The 20,683-nt window shown below is 33.7% G+C and overlaps 1 protein-coding gene across 3 annotated transcripts in view; it reads right to left on the bottom strand.

The window, feature by feature from the left end:
- Positions 1 to 4,791: 4,791 nt before the first annotated feature.
- Positions 4,792 to 20,683, bottom strand: part of GEN1 (GEN1 Holliday junction 5' flap endonuclease) — a 31,709-nt gene continuing 15,817 nt past the window's right edge. For all 3 annotated transcript variants that reach the window (XM_032653537.1, XM_032653538.1, XM_032653539.1), the window contains 10 exons: positions 20,394 to 20,504; positions 17,987 to 18,060; positions 16,554 to 16,645; positions 15,081 to 15,231; positions 14,741 to 14,777; positions 14,570 to 14,650; positions 13,478 to 13,608; positions 11,918 to 11,979; positions 9,870 to 10,010; positions 4,792 to 9,330 (listed from right to left, as the gene is read on the bottom strand). In XM_032653537.1, coding sequence (XP_032509428.1) covers positions 8,012 to 9,330; positions 9,870 to 10,010; positions 11,918 to 11,979; positions 13,478 to 13,608; positions 14,570 to 14,650; positions 14,741 to 14,777; positions 15,081 to 15,231; positions 16,554 to 16,645; positions 17,987 to 18,060; positions 20,394 to 20,504 — 2,199 coding nt within the window. In that variant the 3' untranslated portion in view covers positions 4,792 to 8,011. The remainder of the gene's footprint in view (positions 9,331 to 9,869; positions 10,011 to 11,917; positions 11,980 to 13,477; positions 13,609 to 14,569; positions 14,651 to 14,740; positions 14,778 to 15,080; positions 15,232 to 16,553; positions 16,646 to 17,986; positions 18,061 to 20,393; positions 20,505 to 20,683) is intronic.

Genomic DNA, 20,683 nt, shown 5'->3' with positions numbered 1-20,683 from the left:
ATGGCTGAGTAATATTCCATTGTATATATGTGCCACATCTTCTTTATCCATTCATCTGTCGATGGACACTTAGGTTGCTTCCATGTCCTGGCTGTTGTAAATAGAGCTGCAATGAACATGGTGGTACGACTCTTTTTGAATTATAGTTTTCTCAGGGTATATGCCCAGTAGGGGGATTGCTGGGTTGTATGGTAGTTCTATTTTTAATTTTTTAAGGAATCTCCATACTCTTCTCCATATTGGCTGTGTCAATTTACATTCCCACCAACAGTGCAAGAGGGTTCTCTTTTCTCCCCACCCTCTCCAGCGTTTATTGTTTGTAGATTTTTTGATGATGGCCATTCTGACTGGTGTGAGGTGATACCTCATTGTAGTTTTGATTTGCATTTCTCTAATGATTAGTGATGTTGAGCATCCTTTCATGTGTTTGTTGGCAATCTGTATATCTTCTTTGGAGAAATGTCTATTTAGGTCTTCTGCCCGTTTTTGGATTGGGTTTTTTTTTTTTGATATTGAGCTGCATGAGCTGCTTGCAAATTTTGGAGATGAATCCTTTGTCAGTTGCTTTGTTTGCAAATATTTTCTCCCATTCTGAGGGTTGTCTTGTTTATGGTCTCCTTTGCTGTGCAAATGCTTTTAAGTTTCATTAGGTCCCATTTGTTTAGTTTTGTTTTTATTTCCATTTCTCTAGGAGGTGGGTCAAAAAGGACACACATAAACTTTTATATGTGGTTTATACACTCAGAATCCTTTAGCATCCTGGTCAGTTTCTTTGCTATATTTCTTTTTTCTCTTTGCCCTAAGATAGCCTAGCTTGCTTTCTGCTCCAGATTCCTCATTACTTCTCCCCAGTTCCTGGTGATTCCTTTGCCTGCATAGCAATTTGTTCTCTAGAGACTGGAGTTCCAAATAACTCCACAATTGAAAGATTTTTTTCACCATTCCCTAAACATGCCAACTCTCATTCTTTAATCTGTGTCAAGGTTACTTCAAGTTATTCCCTCATCCACTGAAATATCTTCTGCTGGTAATGCTGTTCCAATTCTGCCAACCATACTGCTGCCTATACTTCAAAGCCCAAATTCTTTTAGTTTGCTTAAAGAATCTTCCCTCCTCTGAAAGATTCCTGTAATATTGATTGCCTACTGCATTCATTTAACAATTCTGTGCTAGCCAATATAGTTTTTTCTTGGATGCAAATATGCCACACTGCCCTACCTTGCTCTAGCTTGTCAACTCCTTGGAAGTAAAAATTGGGCTTTACTCCACTTTGTCTTTCCTGGCAGCCCTTGGCATTTGACGTGTGTAATACTTATTCATTAGACTCTGAATAAATGTTTCTGGGTTGAATGAACGTACACTACCCAAATGACTTCACTTGGAACTAGGAACCAGTTACAGCAAGGCTTGGAACTACATCCCGGGTTAGGGGTGTTGAGCACCTCAGAGCCTCTGTCATCTCTATTACCATACTCATCCCCGGTGATGTCAGAAATTGGTAAAATGGGCAGATCTATAGAGTAGGAGAGAAGCTTTGGCCAAAGATCTATATCTGGAGTCATAAGCACATAAGCAGTTGAAGTCATGAGTATAGAAAATATCTAGAGAGAATAGAGCCAGAGAGAGAACTGAAGGAACACAAGTATTTAACGAGCATGGATATTTAAGCCTATGAGGAGTTTAAAACGATAGCCAAGGACATGGGAGATAAACCAAGAGGCAGTGCTGACATGCAAAACAACAGAAATTTTCAAGAAAGAGGGAAGTTCAATAGTCCCAAATTCTGCAGAAAGTTAAATTTAAGACTGTAAATTGTTTATTAGCTTTAGTAACACGAAGGTCAGTTGGTGATCTTGACAAAAAAATACAGGCAATGAACAAAAATACAGTACTTGATTTCAAGACTTACTATAAAGCTACAGTAATCAAAACAGTGTGGTCCAGGGAGATCAGCTCAGTGCTTTGTGACTGCCTGGAGGGGTGGGATAGGGAGAGTGGGAGGGAGGGAGACGCAAGAGGGAAGAGATATGGGAACATATGTGTATGTATAACTGATTCACTTTGTCACAAAGCAGAAACTAACACACCATTGTAAAGCAATTATACTCCAATAAAGATGTAAAAAAACAAAAAAAAACACCCCCCAAAAACCCAACAAAACAAAACAAAACAGTGTGGTATTGGAGTGATGAAAAGCATACAGATCCATGGAAAGAATATGTCAGCAATAGACCCACTCTTACATGGTCCATTGATTTTCAACAAAGGAGCCAAGGTAATTCAATGGGGGAAATGATGTCTTTTCAACGAGTCATGGTGGCATAACTGGATATCTGTATGGGAAAAAATTTTTCCTCAATCCTTACCTCACATTGTACAAAGAATTAACTTGAAATGAACCACAGACCCAAATATAAAAGGTAAACACCATTCAACTTGTAGGAGAAAACAGAAGTAATATCTGGGACACTAGGTTAAAGATATCTTAAATAGGCCACTGGAAACAAAAATTAATAAAGTAGACATTAAAATTTTAAATATTTTGCTCTTTGAAAGACACAGTTAAAATGACAGACTCAGGGATACAATTTTTGCAAAACACATCTTGTATCTAGAAAAAAATAAGGAACACTTATAATTGAATAACAAGAAGACAAACTACCCAATTTAAAAATTGGCAAAAAGAATTGAAATTTCACAAAAGAAGATATATGAATGACCTATATGCACATGATAATTAATCCACCAGTTATCAGGAAAAGGCAAATAAAGCCACAATGAGATGCCACTATACACTAATTAGAATGACTGAAGTGAAAATGATTGACAATATTAAGTTTTGGTGATAATGTAGCATAATTGAAACCCCTATGGTGGGAAGACAATGCTTCTTTGGAAGAGTTTGGTAGTATCTTAAAAAATTAAACATATGCTGATCATATGAACCTGCAATCTCACTCTCAGATATTTATCCAAAAGAAATGAAAATGTGTGTCCACCTAAAGACCTATATCTGAATATTCATGGCTACATTATCCATAATAGCCCAAATGTGAAAACAATCCTATTTTTCCATCAACTGATGAAAGAATAAAAAAAATGGTATATTAATATTATGTCATACTATTCTACAATGAAATGGAACAAGATATTAATATAGACAACATAGATAAGTCTTAAAAACATGCTAAGTAGAAAGTCAAACACAGAGACTATATACTGTATGGTCCCATGTACATAAATTCTAGAAAAGGCAAACCATAGTGAGAAAAGAGTACCAGTTGTTGTCTGGGATCAAGGCTTGGGAGAGAGGATTAATTGCAAAGGAGCATAAGGAAACTTAAGGGTGATGGAACTTTTCCATATCTTGATTGTGGTGGAAGTTACACAACTGTATACAATTACCAAAATTCATCAAACTTTACATTTAAAATGAGTGGATTTTATTGTATGTAAATTAAACTTCAAAAAAGAAAAAAAGTCCGTGAAAAAGGAATTGAGTCTTTAGGTTTATTTCTGAGAACATAAATTGACTGGGTGTGGGATCAGGTGAGCAGTTCAAAACAAAATTAATTACTCCAAAGTAAAATTTCATACTCATCCCCTTCAATGTAGAGTATTGGGTCTTTATACAACTCTAACCTCAGAACTTAGAGCTGTACACACACCTACGAAGTAATTAATGTCCAATTTATGTCAAAAGCATGATACCTTGAAAAATTAAAAACTTACATTACATGGGCCCTTAAAATTGAGATTACTAAAAATATGTGGTACTCGTTCAAAACTGGTCAAATTCTAAAATGTGATTTTACCACAGAAATAACACTCTTGGTAGCCATACTGTCAGCTTTTTCTAACATCAGGTCTTCAAAGTAAATTTATTATTTTCATGTGTAAATTCATGTCATTTACAATTATGCTTAACTATTTAAGGGCATATGGGAAAATTTTAAAAGAGGAAGCTTACAGCAAAGTCAAATATGAGTTTTAAAAGCATTCATATGATTTAGTTCACATATCTGAATTTCAATAGTTTAGTTAGCCCTAGAGATTTAAAAATGTTTCAATTGTACATTTATCAACAGTTAAAATCAAACATGACATTCACATCTACTGTATAGCTCTAGGCATCTGTGCAGATACACACGTAGGGATATTGATGTCATTAAAGAGTGAGACATCGTATTTATTGACATGGGAAATTTCTAAGATACATTAATATGTTGGTACAGAACACCTCTGGAAGGATCTACAAGACATTAGAAACTGTGTTTGCCTCTAGATGCAAGAATTGGAGTCTGAGCATTAAAGATAGATTGACTTTTTCACTCTCTGTATTTTTGTACTGTTTCACCTTTTTAATTAACCACACAGAAGTATTACCTTAAAAGTAAATACAGCTGACCCTTGAACAACACAGGTTTGAACTGCACAGGTCCACTCTTAGGCGAAATGCTTTTCAATAAATAAATACTACAGTACTACATGATCTGTGGATGGTTGAGTCTGGGATGTGTAACTGCAATTACGGAGGACCGACTGTAAATCTCTGTAAGGATTTTTGACTGTGCAGCGTGGGGAGTAAGGGTTGGTGCCCTAATCCTCCACGTTGTTCAAAGGTATACACTTATATCAATACAAAAAATCACTAGGTTTTAGAAAACATATCAGTTCAGCTAGAATAGGTGGGTTTCTTGAGAGCAGTGGACTGACTGCCTTTATTTAGTACTCTCCTTGCCCAGTAAGATTTTATATATATTAAGTGCTCTGCAGACATGACACTTTTCTAAAACAATGTTACACTTGATTCAAAGTATTTATATATTTTTAGTAGAATTTTCAAAAAAACACCCAAAATCATAACTTCAGAAAAGCACAAAACTTCAAATGTATTCCAAATTTGATCCTAATTTTACAACATGGCATAATGAAATAAATACTAGATAAATAAACACAATTCCATCTCCAGTCTTGGGAAAATAAATCTCTTCACTTTTCTGGACTTATTTTCAAATCTAGACAATAATGATGGCAGTGCATATATGCCAGTGAGGTTAGACTATATACATTTTAGATATTAAAGAGTTTGGACAGGTAAAACTCTCCACAATTTCTTTTTGTTTTTAAAACAGCTTTATTGTGATATAATTCACATACCACAGAATTTATCTATTTAAATTGGAGAATTCGATGATTTTAGTATATTCAAACTTTCACCATCAATTCTAGAACATCTTCATCATCACACACTCCCCCCAAAACCCATCTTGCAAGCAGTTATTTCCCTTCTCCTTCCTCAACCTCCCCTCCCTGCCAGCCTTTGGCAACCATGAGTCTACTTTGTGTTTCTATATATTACAGATTTGCCTATTTGGAACACTTTATACAAACTGAATCATATAATACATGGTCTTTTGTGACTGGTCTCTTTCACATAGCATGTTTTCAAACTTCACATTGTAATATGTATCAGCACTTCATTTCTTATTATTGCCAGTATTTTGTTGTATTGAAATGCCACATTTTGTATATCCATTCATCAGTTGATGGGCATTTGAGTTGTTTCCACTTTTAGGCCATTGTGAATAATGCCACTATGGACATTTGTTTACAAGTTTTTGTGTGGGTGTGTCTTCATTTCTCTTGGGTATACACCTGGGAGTGGATTTGCTGGATCATATGGTAACTATGTTTAACCACGTGAGGAACCAACAGTCTTTTTCCATAGTGGCTGACCCATTTTACATTCCTACCAACAGGTTATGAGGGTTCCAATTTCTTCACATCCTCACCAAACACTTTTTTTGATTCTAGCCATTTTATTTGTTGTGAAGTGGCATCTCTTTGTGGTTTTGATTTGCATTTTTCTGATGACTAATTATGTTGAGAATGTTTTCATCCACTTGTTGGCCATTTGTATGTCTTCTTTGAAGAAATATCTATTCAGATATTTTACCCACTTTTGTCTTTTTATTATTGAGTTGTAAGTGTTCTTTACATGAGTCCCTCTAGATATAAGCCCCTTTATTACATTTATGATTTGCAAATAGTTTCTCCCATTTTGTGGGTTGTCTCTTCATTTTCTTGATGATGTCCCCTGAAACACAAATGTTTCTGGTTTTGATGAAGTTCAATTTATTTTTTCTTGTTGCCTGAGCTTTTGGTGTCATATCTAAGAAACCCTTGCCTAAGTCAAAGTCACAAAGATTTATGTCAATGTTTTCTTCTAAGAGTTTTATAGTTTTAGATCTGACATTTAGGTCTTTGACTCACCTTTGTGTGTTTTTTTATATTTTATGAGGTCGAGATCAAACTTCATTCTTTTGCATGTGGATATTCAATTGTACCAGTAGAATTTGCTCAAAGACTATTGTTTCCCGATTGAATTGTCCTGGCACTCTGGTTGAAAATCAACTGAACATAAATGTGAGGACATATTTCTGGACCTTCAGTTCTATCCCACTGATCTATATGTCTACCTTTACGCCATTCAACACATTCTTCATTACTGTACCTTTGTGGTAAGTTTTGAAATCAGAATCAGGAAGGGCAAGTCCTGTCCTGCCATTTTTTTTTTTTTAAGGATAGTTTTGCCTATTCTGTATCCCTTAATTTTCCGTATATATTTTAGAATCAGCTTATTGGTTTCTGCAAAGAAATCAGCCAGAATTGATGGGGATTGCATTGAATATGCAAATTAGTTTGGGGAGTATTGTCATCTTAATATTAAGTCTTCTGATCCATGAACATGGGATGTCTTTTCATTTATTTAGGTTTTCTTTCATTTCTTTCGATGATATGTTATAGTTTTCAGAGTAAAAATTTTGTACTTCTATTGTTAAATTTATTCCAAAGTATTTTATTCTTTTTGTTGTTGTTGTAAAAAGAATTCCTTAATTTCATTTAGTATTATTCATTAGAAGGGTATAGAAACACAACTGATGTTTATATGTTGATCCTGTATCCTGCAACCTTGCTGAACTCATTTATCAGTTCTAATAGTTTTTAGTGAATTCCTCAGAATTTCATAAACACAAGATCTTGTCATCTGCAAGTAGCAACGGTTTTACTTTTATCTTTCCAATCTGGTTCCCTCTAGACTTTTTGAATGCTAAATAAATAAATGAATAGCTTAATATTTGGAGGTGCTGTAGTTGATATTGTATAGATGCACTGTTAAAACAAAAAGGGAAGAAAAAAGTGCTATCGAAGAAAAATTTTAACAGAAAAAGCAATGAATTGAGAGGCAAGCAATCTGGTTCCCATACCACTATTAATTACGTGAATGACCCTGAGCAAGTTCCTAATCCTCTTCTGGTTATACATTCTATTTTCCAAATCTTTTTCCACTTGGCATGCCTGTGGACTTCTGGGGATATGTAAGAAGTAGATTTCCTCAGTTTATTCAGCTACCACAACCATGATTTTCACTATATATATTGATCATCATCCTCCTTTTCCATTTTTTTTTTTGTCCCTCACAAAAGAGAATAAGATTACTGTAACTGGAAGAGCAGCTGAAAGTATCTTCACATTGAAAGCAAATATAACTCTCAGAAAGGCACAACAGAAGATGTTGTGAGAATGCAGGCAATTATAAAGAGTTATCCCTTGGGAACAAGCTGGAATATCAAAAAATGCTTTAGGGGCTTGTGGAAGAAATGAGTAAAAATGAGCAAATGAATGGAGCGTTTACTCTGTCTAGTAGTATACTAACATTTTAAGGATATAACTTAAGAATAATCAATAAAGATATTTTTTTAATGAAAAAAGTATGTTATAAAAATATACATTATCTGAAGTTTTCACTGCAGAGAATCGCCTTTTAAAACCAAAGTTTTAGGTAACATTTTTTATTACAGTTTTGGTTAAAATGTCAAGTGTCTCACAACATATAGAATCTCGTTAAATTTTTCTACTATACATTAACTAGATACCTTCCTTCTGCTTCTGCTAATGCCAACAGTACTAGAATACTAAGTTATACTTGAATATTTTAAATTGAATTTCAGGTGTTTTGGAACCTTAGTTTTAATCTCTGACTTAAAGGAAGAGGACTATCCAAACAGGTACCAGAGACGTCTTTTTCCTTATGACACTGTAGAAAACTCAGAGACCCTTTTGCTGCATCTTGGAAACAGGCTTCTTCATTTCCAGCTGTTTTATAAGGCTGGACACACTGTTCAGTTTCTTTAATATGTGCTTTAGGGTTACTCAATTTGTTGGCATCATTGTTGTTGAACTGGGCTGCGCTATGTTTCTGAGAATTCTGCTTCATTTTTTGAGTTGTGGACTTAGCTTTCCCAGACTCTGGGATAATTTCTTCACCCGAGGAATGTTTGTCAAGGCAAACACTCTTCTTCATTACAGTTTTCCGAGTGGTTTGCCCATCAACTTTTCTACTATAATCTAAGGCAGTATTTGGTGGTCCAATTCTAACACTGGAGGTCTTTACTATTGGGTTATTGACAGAATAAGGTATCGAAGTATTTGCTTTATAGTTTTCTGGAAACAGCTGGTTTCCTTTTAGGACTTTACAGTTTCTAGAGTCATTTTGCAAATGAATTCCTAGAAAATCTTTTGAAAGATGTGATAGACACTCAGAAGTACTATTAGCAATACAGTGTTCTTGCACAGTAAGTAGGGACAATGTTTTCAGATCATCATCTGGTTGTACATTATTCTGAGGAGATGATGATTTTATATGTATTCGTTCCTTTAAAGGTAAATCCTGAAGATGTAAATCAGTAATGCCAGAAAGTAGGTGCTCTTCAGGATCAGTCTTCTGAAGATCCCAATCGAACTGTTTATTAATGCTTGCAGTGCACCATTCTGATTCACATGACAATTGCTCTGTAATATCTTTAAAGCTATCAGGGATAGCTGTTTCAAGTTCCGATTTTACACCATGAGCAAAAGTGTTCCCTGGGATAGCTGAAGAATTACTAAAAGAAGTACCTTCCCAGTCAATGGTGCTCAAGTGCAGATCAGCAATTGCAGATATATTATGGGATGAGGTACTGGGTTGACTAGATTCTGTAATCAGAGACTTACTGATAGCTTTAATTTGCTGCACAGCCAAAGGTCTTGGAGAAGATATTAACTGTTCTTGTGTATTCAAACAGGGAGCATCTTCAGGTAAAAGCAAGGTATTCAATGACACAGTAGATTCCTGTGGTAATGTAGAATCAGGGGAAATTTCCAAATTTAACTTGGAATTCTGCTTAGAAAAGATTTCACGTGTGGGTTTTAAAGTCATGTGTGATTGAAAAGTCATCATATCATCTGATTCTGGCAAACTGTTTCCTTTAGACTTAGTTTTCATGCCTGAAAGAAAAAAAAATATATAATACAATTAAAATCTATTTTATTTTCCTAATATGGGTAAACAAATTAAAAAGCTCAGATCAGAAATCTTCTGTATGATCAATTTTTGCCTTTTGTCTCAGAGCATTCCTGGAAACTGTGTTATACATAATTATAACAAAATAATTATTAATAAAATATTATAAAATATTTTATTTTGGAAACAATGTTATAATTGAGTGGCATGTTGTAAGTTCCTCACTGAGTTCTGGGAAATAAAGAAAATGTATTTATAATCCAAAATATGTTATATATACTAGTTGCTCAATAAGTGGTTAGTGTAATTACTAACAGTTAAGTTAGCAGACTCAGAGCAGAATGGTCTATTCTTGGCTTTTAGATTTTAAAGCAAACTGTGTCGAGACAAGAAAAAGTACAATCCTTACTCTTGATTTTACAGAACTTTCAGCAAAATCTGGACAAGATAGATTCAAATAAGACAGGTCGCTCTTTTGTAATATTTGTGTGCAGCCTAAATAGTTATCAAATGTGATACTTACTTTTTTGTTTCTTGCCTTTAATTTCTGACTTTTGTTTTTGATAAACAGCAACAATCTCAGGATAAGCTGCTTCAAACAATGATTCTTCTTCTATTGTTTGTAAAACCAATTCTCCAGGTTTATCTTCTACAGAGTAATGTTCTAAAGGATTAAAAATACAATAAAACAGCTTTAATTACAGAGTTGACATATTACATTTTTCCAGGTAACTTCAGTTTACCAAGTCAACTAGGTCATTCACAAATGGATAATTGATGCAAATCTTGCTTTATAACACCTCTATTCTAATAATCTGTTGATACTAGTACAGAAGTGATTTTATTCCACCTGGGAAGAGCTGAAAAGAGGTTCCTTTTAAATTAGAACTTTAAATTTCTCTTGCTTCAGAGATGGGAGGAGCAGCTTAGAGACTAGGAAACTTTATTTAGATAAGGCTAGTTTGTTTTAATTTCATATAATAAGTGTAAAATTTCAGATAAAGAATGGAAACAATTTCCTAAAACTTTAACATTGGCTTTCTTTAGTGGTAGCTTCTGAAAAGGACAGAATTGAAATGGTCATCAAAACTATCACTATTTTCCAGATTGTTGTTTCAAAGGTTATCAATCTCTTGAGGACACACCTGGGCTTACTGGACTCACAAGCACCTGATAAGTGAAAATGAGAATGCTTATATGTAAACTTACAATAAGATATGTAAACAGTAGACTAGATTCTTGTATTTATCTTATATGAGCGGAAAACTCCATAAGAAGCCAAACTATAATGAAACTATTCATTGATAAGTTTAAAGTAGAAACAATAGAAACAAGTGAACTTAGAATTATTTCTTAGTTAAAGTAGCGTGGGGTACATTTTTTCCCTTAAGGGATGACTCCTACAAGGATAAGTGAAAGTGGGCACCCAATCCTCAGTTCTTAACAAAGGAGATGCACTGCCAAACTGGGTTAATGCCATTGTCTTTCCTGAAAATCTACTACAGTTGGTGGATCGGTTCCTAAACAGTTTTCAAAATTCTTTAGCTATTTTCCTATTATTGCTTAGAACGACTTATCTAATTCTTTATCATTTAACTCTTCAAAGTTACTTACAATGTTCATTTCATTTCAAATCTGTTCTCTCACTCATTCACATGTAATTATACAATCTAATTTCAAAGCCAAATAGAAATGAATTTGGTATTATTTTCCACTTTAAATGATCTGTGCTTTCCTTGCCTTCAGTTTTGGAGCTAATTCAGAGTTCACTGTATTTCTGCCTGTATAAGAGAAGAGTAATTTGACCATTATAAATTCCCATGAAGGGCTTCCCTGGTGGCGCAGTGGTTAAGAATCCACCTGCCAATGCATGGGACACAGGTTCAATCCCTGGTCCGGGAAGATCCCACATGCTGCGGAGCAACTAAGCCCGTGCACCACAACTACTGAGCCTGGCCTGAACTCTAGAGCCCGCAAGCCTCAACTACTGAAGCCCGCATGCCTAGAGCCGGTGCTCTGCAACAAGAGAAGCCACTGCAATGAGAAGCCCGCGCACCACAACGAAGAGTAGCCCCCGCTCGACGCAACTAGAGAAAGCCTGCACGCAGCAACAAAGACCCAACTCAGCCAAAAAAAAAAAAAAAAAAAAAAAAAATCCCATGAAAACTAAACAGAGTAAAGAAAGGAGAGGAAGAGCACCCCAGGTGCTTTACAGCAACCCTGATTTCTTTAGACCCAGCTATACAATGAAATCCAATGACTAGACCATTTGTAGCAGTATTTTCTTGAGAAATATAAATAAAAACTATTTCCATATTGTTTTCGTAAACATTAATTACAAAAGAAATATCAATTTAAGACTTTGAAATAAAATTACTTAAGTTTTAAATATTTACTATCAGTCAACGGCTGTTTACATAGCACAGGTAAACTATGAAATTAATCCTTGATGTATGTGATATATTTTCGTCTTTATTTTTTATATACATACGTATGTTTTACCTATGTATATGATATTTGCTAAACATACATGACCAAATGTTATAAATTTTGCTTAAAGTGTATACATACCAGGCTTTTCCCATTCTATTTCAAAGCAATGAACTCCATTTCTGATTCGGTTTTTAACAATTCTGGAAAAAAAAAAAACTCATCTAATGAGGTTTAATTGCATGAGTTATTTGGAAATTTTCAATTTGTAGATTGAATAATTCAATTCCCATTAATTTTTATTGTTTTACTAATATTCTAAAAATGTTTTAAGAATTATTGTATGGCTATTCCTTTGACTTGTTATTTAAAAGATAGAGTTTATAATTGTTAGATCTTATCAGTAGATTTTTCCTCTCATTATTGTTCAGTGTTCCTCTTTTCCATAATAATGATTTTTGTTTTAAAGTCTTTTTTGCTTCTGTTAATTTTGCTACATCACTTTGGTAAATATTTGCCTGGTTAAATCTTTTAAATCTCTTTATTTTCAAACTTAACATAGTCTTATTCTGCACATGCCCTATATAAAGCAGACTGTTGTTGAATTTTGTTTACTCGTCTGATATGTCTTTTAATAATGAGTTTAATCTACTTACATTTATTATGATTACTGATATAGTTGGATTCATTCATACATCTTATTTTGTGTTTTTGGTTACTAAGATTTTCTAGGCTATTTCCACCTTTCACCTTCCTGTATTCTTCCGGTTTGATAGTTTAACTTTCTTATTTTATGTATTGGTTTTAAAGATAGAGATTGTATTTCTAACGTTTTAGTGGTTACCCTTAACTGTTTACATGCATACTTTGGGAGTTTTAGTTTATTATCATCATCATATACTAACCATCAAGCATTATTAAGATATTTATATACAAATTTTTTCCATTCCATTTATTAAATTAGCTAAACATGTTTTATCGGTTTGTATGCTGGCCACTGTTAGTTGTTATCCACATCTTCCCCCTGAGTTCATTTTTCTTCTTGCTGAAGTCATCCTTTAACAGTGCTTTTGATGAGGGTCTGTGAATGGAAAACTCTTAGTCTTCATATGTCTGAAAATGCCTTGCCAACCAGTGAATAATTTTAATGATGTCTGAGTTGCCAATTATTTTTAGTCAAAGCTTTGAAATATTACTCCATCATCTTCTGGAGTCTACTATTGTCGTGAAAGATGTATGCTAGCAGACTGTCACTCCTTTGTAGCTTATCTTTTTTCTTTAATACTTTCCCCAAAACTTTTTATTTTGACAAGTTTCAAGAAGAGTACAATGAATAATCATATACCCTTCACTGAGAGCCACCAATTCTCAGTTTCAGTCCCTCCATTCACTTTACATTTCTGTCCCCTTTCTGGTCCACGGGAATAATTATCTAGTTAATCTATATCTTTTTATATTTATTTCTTTTAATAGTCTATTATTACTATATGTTTGAGGCAGAGAAGTGTGTCAGAGCATGAACTTACTATATTATCTTGACTGTAAGCCCTGAATAAGCTTTTAATATTCCAGTAGACCTTTCCTCCATTTTTATAAAACAAAGAGATATATATCCCACTATTGAAGATACTAAGAAGAATATTTTAGATAAGATATTCCAATGGAAACACAGGGACTTATTCATACGATTCTTTATATTACCGAAGTGGCTGTAGTTGATTAGAGTTCCTTCTACCGAGCTTTCTTTCTATCATGTCATAGTGGGTCAACAGTACCAACAATTTCTCACATGCATAGTGACTGGGCCACTCCATTTTTTCAAGAGCAAATCTCTGTAAATATAATAAAAATAAAACAAGATCTTGTTATTTCTTGGAGACAAACAGCACTCTCAGGGTGATATTATCTTTTCCTTAAGAGATAACATTAGTTAAAGTTGTATCAACGAGAATATTCCCAGAAAGAACAGTGAGCCTCCTAAGGAGGCAATATGGCACAACGATGTAAGCGTGAGGGTTCTGGGTTTGAAGGCCAGAATATTTCCTAGATTTGGGTAAATTACTTAACCTCTTTTAGCCTCAGGTTTTCCCTTTGTAAAATATAATCCGGCACACACATTATAAAGTTAGGGAAGATTACATGTAATGTGGTAAATATAACAGCAAATTTTAAATGTTCAATGAATGTTGGTTGCCATTATTACTACTGCTGTTGGTAGAGCCAAGCAACAAGTAGTTACAATTTATTGAGCCACTCTGTTTCTTTAGCTACTATAGTAGGGGTTAATATAAATAATCTCATTTAATCTGCATAGTGACTTCACAAGATAATATTATTTCTATTTTGAGGAAAACACATATCCAGGGTCACATGGTAAGCGACGGACTGTCCAAATTTAAATTTAGGTCACTGATTACAAATCCCAATGCACTTGTAAACTATATTGTCTTCCATAACAATATACTGTCTTCCATAATAATATACAATAACAATATATATCTTTACATTCTCCGGTTATTAGCATCTCTCCCCCAACATATCCCTGAATACAATACATCTGTACATGGTCTTTAGGGTGTCTTGTAAAGAACAGCATAATTGTGATTTGTCTTATGGGCCGCAAAGTATAGTTACTGTGTGGCAAAGGAATGAAGATTAGATATAAATGCTGAAAAACACATGTGCACTCAAGAGCCATCTATTTCAAACTCCTCTCAGATCAAAGTGATTACCCCTTCTTATCTTCCTAGTATCCAACTTCACACTGTAAAATAAGAGTTTATTTCCAGATACCTGAAACAATAATAAATCAGGTCTTTGGTACCTGATTGCCATCACCAATTTATCCTTGTTCAAAAGGAATTCTTGAATAACCTAGCAAGAGAACAGAAAATAGCAATTGACATGTCAAACTTTTAAAAAAAGCTTCTGAGATAAACACATGGTTGAATTATTACTCATTACCTCATGGAATGGGAATCCCTGACAACTGCAAGCTTTCCTGAAAATAAGTTATATACATGTTATTAATACAATCAGGCAATTTTAGATAGACTCTAAAATCATCCATTTAATCTCTTCTCATTTAATGGAAAGTGTCCTTGTATAGTATCCTAGTCATCAAGCTTCTCGATGAAACATTATTAAATTGCTATCTTCTAAGATAGCCTAATTTTTGAACAGAATCTATAGAAGGATTTTGTGAAACGTTATTAACCTACATGGGGGAAAGTTATGCGGAAATAATTCAACCACAGGTGTATAAATAGGCCACATCAGGAAACAATGAGCACAAAAAACTTACTTCTTAATACTGTTTTCTACTGCATTTAGTTGTCTCTCCTGTTCTGTTCGGTGCCACTCACAAGGACAACAGTATTCATAATCATGTGGTTCACAGTATCGATCAGTTTTACATAATTTGCATCCATTACGTTCGTGATCCTTAGGTGAACCTTCATGGAGACACAAAAAGTATGACTTTCACTGCTTTTTAGAATTACCTTCTATGTACATTTTTTTTTTTTTTTGCCCTTATCCAAATTTTCAAAAACAAATACTGCCTAGCACAATGCCTAGCATATAGAAGGGTTTCAATACATTTAGGCCCAATAGAGTAATGAACACAATAATAATTCTTACGATAAAGTAGATCTTTAGCTATTACTATCACATGACACTATTTTTTTCTGTAAATTACCCTTCTGTCTGAAAGTGTTAATTTGTAATATGAAATTATACATTTATAATCATCTCAAATGGAAAACTGTGGTGTATGTGGTAGCTACATACAAGAAAAAAGGACATTATTAGTAAAACATTATTTAGTTAATAGAATAATTCATGAAATGGTTTCTTTAATAAGAATATGAAAAGAATAGAGCAGTTAATTACCTCTGCTAGTGGCTAGCTCTCAGTTACTATATAGCTATTTTTAAACTATGCTTGGAACATAAATTATGATTGTGGCCTGGGTATGGGGTCCTAGTGCCCAGTAAAAGGAAAGCATGACTACCTTCAACACTTTTGAGAACACAAAGAACCTACATAACTGATATGACCAAAATCGTCATTTATAAGGTACCAAAAAAACTACAGAATGGCATTTTATCTATAAAAACATTGATTTCTTCCATGGTTTCACCTATCATTTTAAAAGGCTAATGAAAACATATTAAGACAAATAGATAAAGCAGAATTTCTTTTAAAAGATGAGCTAACATGATCTCTTAATCTCTCCTGAGAGCAAAAGGCCTTTTTCACCCAGTACATGTCAGGGACATCATATTTTTATCAAGACTAATGAACAGGGTCCAAGCTACTTAACAGTGAACATGTATTAGAAATTAGTTTTAAGTCACTATCTTCACACACAATAAAAATGCACTATAGGACAGTTAAGAATTCTTTATATGTATGAATATAAATCACTGATACATAAGCAAATGATTTCACTTCCATTTTTCCCTAAGATTTATCAGTACAATTTTTTTCCTTAAAATGGATTTCTATATTGAAAACATAATTTTAGGATCAAAGTAATCTGATAACATAGTTCGAAACTGCACATATCCTATATTTATCACTTACATCACGTTATTTCATTCAATAAATATTTATCAAGTGCCTACTGTGTGTATGTGACACAACTCCTGACACTGAGGGTTCCCAATCTGGTAAGGAAGGTAGGTATGTAAAAAGTACTATAAGAACAGAGATGAAAACCTAGGTATCAGACAATAATATTCTAGAGATATCATGCCCTATGTCTGCTTACCTGGATGGGAACATACAGAGCAATGAGCCAGTTTGCTAACAACTGCTGGTTGTGAATTAGAGTAACAAAATTTTTCATTCCACTGATTAAACCTTTAAAAGAAAATGGTATTAAAAAGAAAAAATAAATAATAAGGTCACCAAAATGCCATGTTCTCAAATATCAGGCTATTCTGTTCCTTTCCCCTGCCTACTTAATTTTTCCTTTGGCGGTAAAGTTGCTGTCCCAGTCTGGGGACATAAAAACATAAAAAATTAAAAATAACTAGGGGGAAGTTTAGTCTAAATTAATAAAAATTGGAATGACAGATAATTATAACAAAATGTAATCTCATTATTTTCAAGCGTGAAGGCAACCATTTTATAAAGTGTTGCCAAAAGTACGTATTTGCTGAAACTGTCTCAATAAGAATGGTTTGTAGTTAGCCAGGTGCCACGTTTGCTTGCTTTTCCTTTTTTATTTTATTCTTCACAATTCCCAAATGATTCCTTAACTCACCCCCAAGCCAAAGTATACCTTTGCTTTTTTGCTTTGGAAAACAGTAATCACTGATGTTAATAAGGAGTTTATTAAAGTCTTAGATCTATCAGTAGCTTTACAGCTGAAAGAGAAGCACTAGAAGAAAGAGCATGGCTATTTGAAATCTTTCTCATGGTCACCCCTTCTTCATTTCTACCACTTGATGTTTCCTTTCATGTACTCACTATCTCATAACTACCGGAGGCAAGGACTATTTTAAGTCTCCCAGAGTCCTAGTTCCTTTCCTTTTTATTCATTCTATACTTTATCATCATAAATATTAATTTTTATAAAACTTTGCCCTCATCAAGTAAATATAACTGACATGCTTTCAAAACTAAATAGCACAGTTTGTAAACTTTAATATACTCTGTATCCTAACTGTCTTGAGTCCTCAGATTGTACAGTTAATTCATTAGAATTAACATATTACTAAATTTGTGGCTATAGAACAAAGGGCAGTCAAGAAAAATTTTTGATCAAGTGTTATTAAATATTTGCAACAGGTCAGGCATTTCATTTATAGAAAAATATAGTATCAAAGTATTTATATAAAAAGTAATTTAAAATATAAAATTAATTTAATGTTAGTTTATCTTTATTTGTTGATGAAATAGTCTAAAATAGCCTGTGGCAAATGCCCATGGTTATAAATAAACGCATTTGATATCTTACTACTTGTGTTTGTAATGAGCTAATAATATTGAAAAAAACAAAATATGGCTTAGGACATATACTTTTCAGCTTTCTTTGGAAAACTTCTGAATAAATAAAATAACTGATTTTAAATAAAAATACAGATCATCTCAAAAATACAAAACCTTTTTTTGGAAAGCACAATACTTTTTGTATTCACTATTAAGTTCAACAAGAATAAAAGACTAATGTCACAAGAAAAAGTAATTTTTAGTTACCTCTGAAGTAAACTTTGTCCTTTCAAAATCTTTATAAGTTTTAATGCTTGCTCTTTTCCAACTCCAGGGACTCCCTTTCAGAAAGTGGGAAAAGAAGTTCAAACGTTAATCACTAGGGAATAGATAAATGAAGGGTGAGATGTCCATTCAATGTAAGATTGTGTAGCTCAAAGAATGAGGTAACTGTGTGCAAGACACATTGTTACGTGTGAAATGAAAATTGCAGAATAGCATACAGTATGATTTAGATTTGTAAGTTAAATAACAATTATATTGTTAACTTATGCAAACAAAAAAGTCAGTGTTATATACCAAACCACTGACTGTTTATTTTAGGAGAGGGAGGAACAGAATTTTAGAGGGCTTTCATTTTCTATGTTAATTATTTTGATAGTATTTTAATTTAACCTAACTTTCAGTTATATTTGTAATCAGGAAAAGGCATGTTCATTTGATTATATGAACATATAATATTTAAAGATCCAAACAACCAAAGAGAACAAAGGAGAATTCCAAGTTAACTCTTGAAATTAATAACTTAAGAAAATTAAAATAAGCATTAAGTTTCCTACACAAAAAATATAAAAATAAATGTATATTCACATGACAATTTCTGGTTTACATTGAGTCTTCCAGTTCCTATAAAAGTTTATTAATATGTCTTTGTAAGCAAGGCTGTTCTTTAGCCGATATGCATCAGGAGAGACATACCAGTGTTAAAATACTTCTAAACTGGTTAGTAAATAGCCAATGCCCATGTACCCTGAGTGCCTGCCAGCAAAGGGGTCTCCCCCTTAAAATTAATTCCCTTTCCAACCCACCTACACTCGGGATTCAGCTAAAAGGGTAACACATAGCACAACAGAGGGTATCCAGAAGCATTTTCCATCACTACAGCCTATGTCTTTAGTAAAACAGTTGCTGGATATTTTGTATGTCACCCTTCATGTATTAGCATTTAGTTATATATTAATTTTTTTTAGGCAAATCATGATAGTAGAGTCTTAAAGACCATTAAGTACAATGATATAAATAGATAGCAGTTTTGGTTGCAAAGAAACAAAAAATCAAAACAGGTAAGGCTAGTGTATAATACCACTGCAGCTAAAATTGGTTTCTGTGAGTTCAAGTTTGCAACGTTTTTCTTATATTCAACACTGAGCAGTTTTTAGACTTTAATTATGACACAATTACATATGGGAAACAAATCTATTTCAGAATGAGAACTATAATAATTATTTTCCATGTTGTTTAACAGTTCTTTTCCTCCTGTTTTCTTTTTTTACTAGTTAAAAAAAATTGTTGATTTCTCTATTTGGTCAGTGGTGACACAGATTAGAAATCAGAGTTAATAATTTTGCTATCCTACTATTTTTTCCTCTCCCAAGCTCTAGTGAAAAAAAATTATATGTCATCCTTCTTTAGACTTCTCTTGGGGATAGAGTCTATAGTATAATGAGGGGTTTAGTAAGGATACAAAGATGATCAGCAGGGACATAATAACAGGACTATACAAAAATAGTAGGAGCTACAGTACAAGTCATTTTATATATTTAAACATCATATTTATGAATGTGGTTATCATGGTAATTCTTAATTCATCCCTCACCTATTATACCTGTTACAGAGAACTATATTGTGTACCTATTTTTTTTTTGTTCTTGTTTTTTTAGTTTTTTTTTTTTTTTTCGGTACGCGGGCCTCTCACTGTTGTGCCCTCTCCAGTTGTGGAGCACAGGCTCCGGACACGCAGGCTCAGCGGCCATGGCTCACGGGCCCAGCCGCTCCCCGGCATGTGGGATCTTCCCGGACCAGGGCACAAACCCGTGTCTCCTGCATCGGCAGGCGGACTCTCAACCACTGCGCCACCAGGAAAGCCTTATATTGTGTATCTTAAGATATAAAATAAAAGGTTTTCATGAGCAAAACTCAATGCAATGCTAAGAGGCACGCAAGGATGAATAGCTTAACCCAATGATCGTGTTGCGTAGCAACAGTAACAATAACACTGAGCATGCGCACAAACAGCTAAAATGGAGATGCAGAACTCAGACAACAGTGATGGAAACTAATATTGGCACAAGACAAGGGAAGAGTAATTCCTACATTTCTCTAAAAGGATAGTCAAACGTGAATGTGAATCTCTTAGAGGAATGGCTTACTGAGATTTAAGCTGTGGTACTAGATGATTCTATTCTCATTTCTAACATTCAGTATCATGATGAGCAAGCTGTTTAATGCCACTTGAAATGCTGATTATTTTAGTTACTGAAGAGTTTATTACACCTGTATTCTAAATTAGGTTCTTAATTATATAAAATGATATTGTATTCATATCTATGCAGCATGTAAGGTATCAAAAAAACCCCATTATGAATAGTAAATAAATATGGCAATTTCAGCATACCTTTGGAAGATAATCACAGCCAAGTAGTATTGCTAGCCCAACCAGAGCATTTCTATCCAAACCTAGTTTACTCTTGATGTATGACATTGTATAACAGTCAACATGTGGGTCCTAGAAGAAAGAACAGATTCAGTTTCATCTTCAAAAAACTAAACAAAAACAACATTATAAAAAATAATTTGTCAAAGCTGTCTCTAAATGTTTATTCCTAAAAGTTTAAAATTATCCTGATCACCAGAATCTTCATAAAATCTAACACTTCAATATCTGGAAATAAAGTCATAGTTTCA

The sequence above is a fragment of the Phocoena sinus genome, chromosome 13 (assembly GCF_008692025.1).
Source record: "Phocoena sinus isolate mPhoSin1 chromosome 13, mPhoSin1.pri, whole genome shotgun sequence".
NCBI lineage: Eukaryota > Metazoa > Chordata > Mammalia > Artiodactyla > Phocoenidae > Phocoena > Phocoena sinus.
Note: the sequence above shows the minus strand (reverse complement) of the source record. Positions and strands in the feature narration are given on the sequence as shown.